General features: G+C 34.8%; 1 protein-coding gene across 2 annotated transcripts in view; it reads right to left on the reverse strand.

The window, feature by feature from the left end:
* LOC150098229 (dimethylglycine dehydrogenase, mitochondrial-like) overlaps positions 1-12,732 on the reverse strand; it is a 260,147-nt gene that overhangs the window by 135,450 nt on the left and 111,965 nt on the right. For both annotated transcript variants that reach the window (XM_090405924.1, XM_090405925.1), the window contains exon 6: positions 3,741-3,850. In XM_090405924.1, coding sequence (XP_090262050.1) covers positions 3,741-3,850 — 110 coding nt within the window. The remainder of the gene's footprint in view (positions 1-3,740; positions 3,851-12,732) is intronic.

The following is a 12,732-nucleotide window of genomic DNA, read 5'->3' on the forward strand; positions in this document are numbered from 1 at the left end:
TAGGAGCACTATAAAACAATTATCTCTTGAGTCTGTTGAAAGCTTGCCTCAACTTTAACCCAATTAGAATTATTAAGATTCAATGAATGCTCAATTCCTGAATTGTACTGCACCTTTCCCTTCACATATGCATCTGACTATGAATCCTATCAGAATTGAGTGCAATAAAGATGAATGGTACTGGCTAATATTAATTTAACTCTCACAGCAGAGCTTCTCTGCGTGGTATCTTTGCTTTTAATTACTGACATTCGAGTTCCATGTGGTATACTAACAAGTTTGATGCCACTCAGTTAATGCAATACAGCTGATTCTCATTACAGCAAACTCAAAAAAATAGTAGTGATATGTAAACCAATATGCTACACTCAATCAAATACACTGAGAATAACAGCAATGAACAATATATTCCTAAACATTAAAATGACTTATGGGATGTTAGTTAGAAGATCAAACATGGATCAAGAGCAGTGACACTCACCAATTAATTAGTGGACCCCCAGGTGGTGAGGAAGTTGACTGATTTTTTTTTTTTTTTTTGGTTAGACCCATACACAGTACATGCTTCAATGGATTTGTTAGAGAAAAAGATGGAGAAATACTGATGCTAGTTCCAATGAACATTTGCCATGGAAGTATTTATAGAAGTTGCATGTAATAGATGCTAAATGTCTGTACATAAGCATTTGGAATGAGATAGTCAGATATGGGTCATTAATTGGTCTGATTGCTTTCTTCTTTATTGCATCAAGTATTTTTAAGGAACTCTTGAAGGCACTGCGTCAAATGTGTGAGCAGCATATGATGAATTGGCTGATTTGTAATTTGTATAGAGTTAACAGCTGTTCAAATGTAAAATAATGCTTTGAGCAAAAGAAGAATCCCAATTTTTTAGATGCAGAGGAAGCAACAGCTGTAATGTGTTTATGCCAAGAGAAGCTTGATGTCAGGGTAATACCAAAGAGAAAAATCTCATCTTGTCTAGAGATTTAGATGTTGTCAAAGGTAAGGCAGGGAGAATATGGTTCTTCTTTGTGGAAATAAGGCAGAATTATGTTTTGCTGGCACTGAAACTGACAAGGTTATCTGAGTCTCACTGAAGAATGGTTGATCAAAATTTGGAGATCAGAATTTAGAGTTGCAGTTGTTCTGACTGTGTAAGTTGTGGTAGTTTATGTGGTGCAAGGGTTGTCAAGTGAGCAGGAGGAACATAGTGTGATGTCATCAGCAAAACTGCATACAGGAGTGGTGGTCAACTGAAGCAAAATCAGTGATAAATAGAAGGAAGAGAATGGGTGAGAGGACAGTGCGTGATCCCAGCATTAATTGCATAGTTAGAAAACAGGAAATCATCTACCATCAAATGCAACTTGTGTCAGGTGAGAAAACTGACAACTCAGTTACAGAAGTCATGGAACAGACCAAAATGATGAAAGCTAACTTAACAGAGCCTGAACAAATGTCTTGGAGATATGAAGTGCAACCACTTGAGATTCACCAAACTTTTTGGCATAGGTGAGCAGATCCCCTGTTGATCAGCAGTGGTGGAATCCATACAGGCAATAATTTATTAGTTGAGTATCTTCTATGTAGTGTAGAAGTTGGATCTTGATGGTTCTCTGCATTACTTTGGTGAAACTGAGGTGTGTGAGAGAGAGATTGGGCAATAAAATCTGTTTTCAAAAAGAAGATCAAACACAAACCCCCTATTATAGAAAGTTCATTTTGCTTGGATGCAAAGTATATTATACTTAACAAGAGATAATATTCTTGTTTTAATCCTTTATCCAAAAACATAAGTAAATAAGGTTTTTGCATGTGAAGCATCTTTATGACTACTCTAGTTGTATACAGAGGCTGATTTTAAAAGCCTTTTTATAGCTGGTTCCAAAATTAGCCAATCTTTTGCATAAGCAAGCAAGATTTTTAATCCCATAAACTTGGATTTTTAGAAAACCTGAATGTCCAGGATTAACTCAGAAAAACCTACCATAGACCTCACACTGTTTCACAAACAAAACTATTTAAGATGACAAAGATGATGTGATAGCACAGTTGTCTGCCATATTCTCATTGCCTCTAAATCTATCAATCATCAGTAGAAAGAAGGATAAAAACTAGGTGTCTGTTGATTACAAAAAAGTTAAGACTAAAAGAGTTAATATTATTATTATTAAAATTAGACCTCCATAGAATCAGAAGTTCCATCACAGGATAGTCCCACTATCAAACATTAAACTCAAACCATTCCTTCAGCTTATTCACTATTTTTGCAATCAACTTATTCTCAGGAAGTACATTCTACTCATCAACTGCTTTTCATGTAAAGAACCTACTACCCACTCCCCTGCTTACAACCTCCTTATACAACTTCCAGGGGCGGCTTCCTGTCCTACACATCTTCCTCCATTCTATAAAAAAATCTCTTTCACATTTAACCAGTAATAATCCCTTACCAACTTATATGTCTTAATCACATTATCCCTCCTCCTTGTCCTACTCCTATTCATGGATTCTATAAATGGCATTTTCTCAATCTTTCTTCATACCCAACATGCTAGAGACCAGCACTGCCTTGGTCAATTTTCTCTGAATACTTCATATATCTTCATTCCCTTGAAAACCAGGTGACCTGATGTGCATACAGTAAATCAACATGTGGCCCAATCAATGTCTTATACGATACAGCCATAACCTACCTCTTTGCTTCTACATTAGGTTCTTCTTATAATTTCTATAATCCATTCTGATGTCCTTGAATTTTAGCCATGTGACCCTTAAAACTTCAGGTCCCTGTCCACAACCACTCCCAAGTCCCTGACCTCCAAAATTTCCCAACAAACTGTATATATTTTGCATCCCATCCATGCCCACCAAATTTCCAAAACTTTGTAACATTGAAGTGGAACTTCAATTACCTGCCCACTCACAAATTCTATTCAGACCCCCCCCCCATAAGGCAACAACACAACTACAACTCCTCATAGTTCTCACAAACTTGGCATCATCTGTAAACAACTGCATATTTTCAGTTAAACCTGTCCCAATATCATTAACATACGAGTTAAACAGTAATAGCTCCAAAACAGACCCTATGGCACGTTAGTGAATTATAATAGTTCCATCTGAACCTTTTGGAAAATGAAAAGGTATTAATATATGATAATTAAATATTTCATTGACTAGCCATCAAGTGAGAAATAAATAGTCAGTGCATTAGAGTATGGGCTGGTTGGCAAATGAATAGCATCTCTGCTCTCCAACCTACAGGCTATGGATTCAAATCCCACTGTTGCATGGGATGTGTAGATAATTTTCGCTGCACAATGTGAAACCACCACTACCAACCTGCTTATTGGAAGTCTCAAGTGGCTGTAAAGCAATATATATATATAATAAAATAATAATAATTAAAAATAAATATCATGTTTTGTCTCTAGAGCAGGATTTGCAGATTATCAATACCCTTATTCACCAATGCTACTAAATGTGATGTAATGTAGGTTTAAAACTTTTCATGAGCAGTACCTACACAAAGGAAAGAAAAACAAGTCAACCCATGAAACAGAAATGATTAAGGATGATATGAAATACTAAAATGATCAAAATAAATCATTTTGATCATTTTAGTATTTACGATGATCATTTGATTATTGTAAAAAAATTTAAATATAAATAAATATGACCTACTTAACCAAGCAGTTGACATACATCTTATAAGCTTAATATAAACCCTTTACCTTTAATGCTTTCACCTCAGGAATGGAAGCAGTAATAATATACTGATGGTGTATGGGAACCAAAGGAAGTTCAATACCAGTCATTTGTCCTATTTCATAGGCCCAGAAACCTACAAATAAAATCAAATAAGTAAGCTGATGAGAGAAACACATAGGATATAAAGTTTTATTTAATAAATTTACACAAGCTGTCATGTAAAGTCTTGCACATATCTTCAGAGTGAAATGCCTATATATACATGAAGTATGCAATAATCAAGCCATTAAGCAACATTCAAATAGGTAAGGGAATTTTTTTATATTAAAAAATGACAAAATTAAACAATAACACAGATGAAAATTATTATTATTAATGTTAGATCTTCATGGAGTTAAAAGACTCATCACAGGAGATTCACTTTTACACACAAAGCCCATCAAGCCATGCTTTAAACTCATTCACTGCATTTACCACAGTCAGGCAATGCATTTCACATTTCACTCATCAACTACTCTCCATGAAAAGACCCTGATGCCCATGCTCACTCCCTTGTGGCCTACTAAATTTCAGAACTTTACATTTTACAACACTGAACTGACAGTTCCATACTGTTGTCCACTCATACAATCTATTCCAGTCCTTTTGTAAGGCAGGCCACAACATCTGCTTTATTCCTCATCACCCTCCCTAGCTTTGCATTCTCTACAAGCAGTTGTATCTCACCAGTTAAACCCATCCCAATATCATTAATATACAAATTAAATAACAATGTGGTCCAAAAATAGACTCCTGTGACACCACTAATGACTTTCCTCTTTTGGGATACTGCATCCCCATACAAAATTTGCTCTTACCTATTTGATAGCCAGTCTAACTAATCTGTCATCCAATCCCATCTGCTTCACTTTAGTTACCAACTTGTGGTGTGGCAATCTATTAAAGCCTTTGCAAAATCTAAGTAGACAACCGTGTGTGCATCTTGTCCCTCGTTCGATGCATTTGTCACCTTTTATAGTGCATATGCCAGTTGGTGAAATATGACCTCCTTTTAACAAACCTATGATGACAAGCAGAAAGAATACCACTGTCATCAACCCACTTTTATATGCGATCTCTCTCTCTCTCCAATACCTTAACTACAACACCTGATATACAGAATGGCCTATAATTTATAGCCTTAGCTTTATTACCACTTTTGTGAAGTGGAAAAATTTTACCTTCCTTCCACTCCTTTGGGACTTGTGCTGTTGCAATGAATGCTTATGAATGTTAGAAGGCGATAGCTGATGCTATCGCCTTCTAACATTCTCTTAAGACACGTGGTGATATATATCATCAAGCCCTATTGCCTTGCTTAACTCCTCATATACCTCTTACTTACTCACTATTAAGTCTTCTCTCATTTCATTTTCTACACGAGCTTTTGATTTCACTTTGAAACACTTTGATGAACTGCTCACTGAACACCTCGACTATGTCCTCTGCAGCAGTCACCAATCTCCCACTTTCATCGATCAACATCATACTACTATAATCGTTCTTCTTGCTATTTGCCACAAATAGAAAAACCTCATGAGAGTTTTTCTTTCCCAATTTGCTAATTTCTGCTCATACTGCACTTTTATTGTCCTTACCAACTGTCACTCTCCTGACCTGCTTTTTTTTATACACTTCATGCAACTGATTATTACCATCAATCATCTTGTGCCCTCTTCCAGATTTCATGTTTGATCCCCTTGACCATCCATTTTACATCTACCTTATTCAGCCTTTTAATTTTCGGAATACATTCACACTTGATGCTATTATATATTTCTTTGTCCATTCCCAAGCAGCATTTATTTCTTCACTGCTCAATCCTCATTCTATGCTATATCTCCAAGCTGTCTCCTAAGCTTAACATAATCATCAGCCTTGTAGTTCTACATATATCCTTTCCTCACAGAAGTCTCATATTTCACCTATTCCAATGATTATGGAGGGGATGGGAATAAACTGAATCAGTGAAATAATTTCTTCTCTCATATTTCTGATACTCTTGGCATTTGCCAGGATTATCAGAAATATGGGAGAAGAAATCCATATATTCACTCAGTCTCAACTATCCCACTCACATCCCAATCCTTTCAATTCCTATGCTAATCATCCCCATACATACATTCACTACTACTCACAGAACATCCACTCTCTCTCTCTCTCTCTCTCTGTGCACCTAGACTCCCCCCCTCCATTCTTCTTACATTCCTGTTCTCTCTTCATCTCTTATACTACTACTATTTCCACTGCCGAGAACCTCAGTCTCTTTCTTTCCACTTTCGGATCTTTCACTCCACCTCTTCTGATCTATTGCTTGCATCCAACACTGCCTTTCCATCTAGCAAGAGTAGCTCCAGTTCACTCACTCCAAAGCCATTTAAATGCAATCCATCACTTCTGTATAATTACATTCTTCCCTCAAATAACCAGGATGTTTGAGACAAACGTGGAATTGCTGTTACTGAGTTCTGTCAAGAAGTTGCCAGATTTTCTGGGGGGGGGGACTTCATGTAATGAAAGGTACTGAAGAGCATTAAGCATTATAGAAAGTTACTGAGCCAGACATACACCACCTGCCAAAACTAAGATAAATGCATTCATTTCTGTTCAAATTCATTTGGAGAATTACACATGATTTAGAGAAAAGTTCCTCAAATTGGGTAGCAGATGATTTTCATTTTCACCACATGATCTATTCTGATTTGTTTTTTGTAAAAATTCAGATAGAGCCTTTTCTGTTCACAGAAAACTAAATATCTCTACTGTTCTCCAAGTTTACACAGAACAGCATTTCATAGAAGAACAAATGCATTTCACACCTATAGCAAGTAATAATAATTACTCACTTAGTACCCTTCAGAGTAATTTAGTGATACATTTCATCATCCCAAGCAGCTAAACTACCAGGCCCTTAGCAATACCCAGCATATATTTTATCCTGTTAGCCTCGACTGTACACAGATAGCCTCAAACTCACTGTTACATGGGACGTTATTATTGGCTTCATGAGTTTCCACCCTAACTGGACACAAATCATCTATCATTAGTAGTATCATTATAGTCATAAAATTACTATACTCTTTTACGCTCAATTCTGGTTTGCTGGCCTGGTTGTCCAAGTAGTTATTATGGTCATTCTCCAACAATTAGGCTGTGGATTTGAATCCCACCCCAAGCATGGATGCTTGTGATTGTCTTTAGGTCAAAGATGAATTTCATTACCTAGTGCAAGACCACTCCCCTTATTAAAGACCTGAAATGGCTTGAAAAAGTTCCATGTTTGGTCTCTAGAGCAGGATTTCCACACTATGTAAAAAATAAATTAAAAATACAAAAAATATACATTTGACCCTTGAACAACACAGAGCTGAACTGCATGGGTCCACTTGTATGTGGATTTTTTTCAATAAATATATTGGAAAATTTTTTTGAGATTTGCCATAATTTGAAAAAAACTCGCAAACGAACCGCATAGCTTAGAAATATCGAAAAAATTAAGTATGTCATGAATGTATAAAATATATACAAATCAATCATAACAAGTTAAAATTTATCAAAACTTATGCACACAAACTTACAGACTGTACGTAGCAGTGTCTGCAGTTGAGAGAAATGTAAACAAACATAAACATGCAGTATTAAATCATAACTGCATTAACTGTTATTAATTAATTAGTTAAATTTAATTAATTAGCATAAAATAAAATTTTTATAATGATTCATGTATCAGTGTATAGGCTAAGCTACCATAAAGCAATGATATTGCTGCTGCTTCATTATCAATGCATGAATTGTTATACTGTAAATAAATATGAATTTCTTTTCCAAATTATCTTTTCATTTTTGATGTTTAGTGCTAGTAATATGTATAACACGTGCAGTGCTTTGTATCATAATATTCATGTAGGTACTGACAGACAGATGATTCATCTTATATATACAGATGACGTAAACTTACAGTATTATCGATAAATACAATACGGTACAGTACTGTAAATATATTCTCTTCCTTATGATTTTCTTAATAACATTTTCTTTTCTCCAGCCTTACATTATTGTAAGAATACAGTATATAATCCATATAACATACAAAATATGTATTAATCGACTTTATGTTATCGGAAAGACTTCCGGTCAACAGTACGCTATTAGTAATCAAGTTTTTGGGGAGTCAAAAGTTATACGCAAATTTTCGAACAATGCATTTGATCAGTGCCCCTAATCCCTGCATTGTTCAAGGTCAACTGTATATATTAAAAATTGATAAAAAATAAAAATAAAAAATCCTTACCCATACACAGTACAAAATGTATTAGAGATTTGCAAATAACCTTTTGTCGGTGGGAGCAACATAAAAAAAGTTACTCCATCTGAATCTGATAGCCAGGTTCTTAAGTCAAAAAATATGTTTTGACTAAAATATCAACTGTATCCTGAAGATTCAGGATACAGTTGATATTTTCAATATTTCTGCTTATTTTCATTATCTTTGTCTTTTTATTGCTGATTTTCACACTAAATTTTTTACAACAGTTATTCAATTTAGTCAGGGAATCTTGCAGACATGTACTGGATTTACTCAGAAGTATAACATCATCTGCTTAAAGTAAAGAGCTAGGATTAACATCACCAAATCTGATATCAGATTTAATACCACTTTCCTTCATAATGTGATCCATATAGATGAATAAGAGTGGAAATAATGCACACCCTTGTCACACACCTGACTTAACATCAAACCATCTTCCTGTGCATCCTTCAATTCTAACTGCTGATTCTAACTTAAGAACCTGGCTATCAGATTCAGATGGAGTAACTTTTCACGAAGGCAACAAACTCTACCTCTTTGTTTTTGATGCTTCTTGCATTTGTGTGCAGATATAAGTTACCTGCTGGCTTTTTTGTATACATACATCTATAGTCTGCTTGGCTTGGTTGAGCAACTTTTTTTCCATCCACAGACAAACTCAAAAAGTCTGAACCCAAAGCATAAAATTTCTGTCCTTCACTAGATTCATAACCATGCTCAATAATATTCATATCACTGTCATGTTTGCATACCATAATTGAACTTACACATACATTCTCACTGTTCCTTGCTAGATGATCTAGTTTCTTCGACTCTCTGCATTAGGTATCAACTTAATTAATAATTTCTCCAAGTTTCTGATGTCCAATCCATTCACGTGGCAGGCCAACCCTTTTATACAAATCTTTTCTACCATCAAAACTCACTCCAGACATTCAAAAACCATCCATTTCTTCTATACAACCTGTACATTGAATCATTTGTTATCATACCCTTCCTTCTTAACTCAGTTCTGTTATATCTAGGTAATAAGCCAACAAATTTTACTCTCTCACTTTTCTTTCACACTTCTTCCAACAAACCATTCATATCCTCTCTCATACTATATTTATAAATACTTAAATTATTAGTTCTGCTCCCAGGAAGCTTGAAGTAGTGACTCCTTCAGAAAGTGCAAACTTCATGATCAAATCACTGTAAAATATTACTTCTTTTTTCTAATGATCTAACTGACTTACCTTATTGTTAGGGTAATTATTAATCATTTGTTACCCTACCTGCTTCAATATTTTCTTCTTCTTGTATAGTTCATTTTTCTTGTCCTGCCTGGGTTTCTTCAATTGTTCTCAGCTTTTTTCTAATTCTTTCATTGATTGTCTGATAATTTGTTTTAAGTGGGATATTTCAAGCATTACGTTATCCTCACTCTTTTGTACAAAGGAACATTAGGTGATCATTAACGTAGTGAGAAAAAATAAAAAGCTAAGGAGTTAATAAGTGATGTGGCAGTGGAACAATTAAAAAGTGGAAAAATTGCACAGAATTTGTGGATTTGGCATCAGCTTTTATAATTTATTGTATAATATTGAATAATGTTTAATTTGTTACTACGTATTTATTCTTAAAGTAATTAGAGATACTTGAATGCTAATTTTTAAAAATTTAAACTTCTTGATCAATTAATTTACTCACTTATCTTTCAATATAATGCATCAGTTTCTTTTCACTTTCTTTATTCAAACCAGAGCTCAGCAATAGAAAAAAATAGGTCACTTTTCTAGGATATACTTTCACTCCATCAAATGGACAGGAGGAAGAGAGAGGAGATAAAAGCTGGTAAGGGGTTGCTATAGGATTAATGCTGGAGAAGTTCTACAGAAAATAGTGGGAGATCAGGGGAGAACCAGAGGTCATCCATGGAAACTGTATAAAGAGGGTGTGAGTAGGAGAGTGAGAGGCAGGTTTTTTTCATGCAGAGTTGTAAATGACTGGAATGCCTTCCCTTAGAGTGTGGTGTCTGCAAGGAGTTTGAATGTGTCGAAGGTACGGTATGATGAGCTGTGTGTGTGTGTGATAAAAGGACCTCCCAGATGAGTCTTTGACTCCATGAGGTCTTGGGGTAATAATAACAATAATAATAATAATAATATCTTCAACAATGACGTTGAAATGCTTCTGCTCAGCTGTACAAAGGCTTCCACCTCTGGCATTTTCATTAATTGTACTTTGTTCTTACAGATTTTTGGTGCCATTTTTAAAACAATCTAAATTTAACAATACATCGCCATTATCATAATAAAATTCCTGATATCTATAATATGACAGTACTACATGAAAGAGTTACTCCATTATTAACTTCCGATCAACAACTTCCCTCACAATTAATCTGTTATCTGTCAAGATTCCAATATTATCAGATCTTATATTTCTGGCTTTTAAGGCACTTTTTATGGTATCAATCCATCTGCATCTTGGTCTTCCTCTGGGTCATTTTTCTGAAAACCTGGCAAAGAACACTTGTTTTGCTAATCTTTCCTCTCCCATTCTGTATAAATAGCCATATCACCTGAGATTAGCTCTACTAACACATTCCTGAATGCTAACAATGTCAAATTCTTTCCTAATATCCTCATTTTTAATATTGTTATTGATGCCACCTGTTCATTCCAATAATCTTTCACAGAACTCTCATATCAGAGGTCGTCCCCAGTCTTTGATCAAGTGTTTTATTTCTAATCCAGCTCTCAGTTCCATAAATTAAAACTGGTTTGAACACTGTCTTGTATTCAGCTAATTTAGTGGTTTGACTAATTTCTTTCTTATTCCATTTAAATTTATTCAGCTGATTTCCAACATACACTATACTAATTCTGTTGTCTATTTCCATATTTAATTTACTATCTACACTAAAAATTGTGCCTGAAGATTCAGGATACAGTTGATATTTTCAATATTTCTGCTTATTTTCATTATCTTTGTCTTTTTATTGCTGATTTTCACACTAAATTTTTTACAACAGTTATTTAATTTAGTCAGGGAATCTTGCAGACATGTACTGGATTTACTCAGAAGTATAACATCATCTGCTTAAAGTAAAGAGCTAGGATTAACATCACCAAATCTGATATCAGATTTAATACCACTTTCCTTCATAATGTGATCCATATAGATGAATAAGAGTGGAAATAATGCACATCCTTGTCACACACCTGACTTAACATCAAACCATCTTCCTGTGCATCCTTCAATTCTAACTGCTGATTTACAGTTAAATAGATAAACATGTATTGCTTGATAAAATGTCCCATTTACAACATATAATTGTAGCGTTTTAAAGAGTTTTTCTCTTGGCACCTTATCATATGCCTTTTCCAGATCAACAAAACTTAAATAATCTAGGCAAAAACAGGTGACTAGTGGTGTGCTGCAAGGTTCAGTGCTGGGACCATTGCTGTTCGATTTGTATATAAATGATATAGGAAATAACTTGAAAGGAAATATTCAGTTGTTTGCTGATGATGTGAAATTAGGTATAGTAATAGTTAATCAAAGCGATGTGTAGATTGTTTAGAGAGTTAAAGTTTAGAGGTTACTAAGATAGCCCATAAGATTACTTGGATATTGAAGACTGCTTTAACAAGTTGAGATAAGGAAGTTGTTATTCCTCTTTATAAGGCCTTGATACACCTACATCTTTATTACTGTGTTCACATCTTGGGGATGAGGAAGCAGTGCAGAGGATTCAGAGACGAGTGACCAAGATGGTGAGTGGCCTGTGGAACATTTTCTATGAAGATAGATTGAAGGTGTATGGATTACAGAGTAGGTTGATAAAAAAAAAAAAAAAAAAAAAGGGATATGATAGAAACATTTAAGTTACTTAAAGGGTTTTATGGAATAAATGCGGGGGAAATGTTTCAGCACTAAAGGTGTGGTTAGTAAGGGTGTGAGGACTAGATTTTTTTGCTTGGAGAGTTGTGAATGAGTAGAATAGATTGCCCAAGTCAGCTGCGCGTGCTTTGTCTGTTAACAACTTCAAGGAGAGGTATAATAGATTGTGTGGATAGATTGCATCTCCCACGATGAGATTTCAGACTCCATGGAGTATAATAATAATAATAATCTTCTAGGAACACTAGTAAGGAAATACCTCTATAATACTCACACTGTTATATTTCCCTTTTTATAGATGGGTACTATGAGAGCTGTGCTCCAATCATCTAGAATTCAACTCTTTGACCTTGCCTTTTGAATTATGCAATGCAGCCACTGTAAAACTTTTACCTCCATATTTGGGCATTTCTGATCGAATTTCATCTACTCCAGCTGCCTTTCCACACTTCAGATTTTGATAACTTTTTCTACTTCAAGTATGGATGTGTATTCCTGACTACATTCCTGTTGGAGGTTTTTGACCATTATGCAGAAACTGGTTGTTTCATTTAGCAGTCTTTCAAAGTAATTATTCCAGCCATCTAGAATATCTATATCTTCAATTTTCATGTCGCCTTCATCATCATCACTGATTCCTTTTACATTACTGATTCCTCCATTTCTACACTTTTTTTTCAATAGCCTCCAGAAATTATTTTGCCACCTTCTTGTGATTTATTTTCTATGTTCTTAACAAAGTCTTTCCATGACTGTTGTTTAGCTAGTTTTATATA

This window comes from Typopeltis vanoorti, chromosome 16, assembly GCF_054136105.1.
Source record: "Typopeltis vanoorti isolate ZY-2024b chromosome 16, IOZ_Tvanoo_1.0, whole genome shotgun sequence".
Classification (NCBI taxonomy): Eukaryota; Metazoa; Arthropoda; class Arachnida; order Uropygi; family Thelyphonidae; genus Typopeltis; species Typopeltis vanoorti.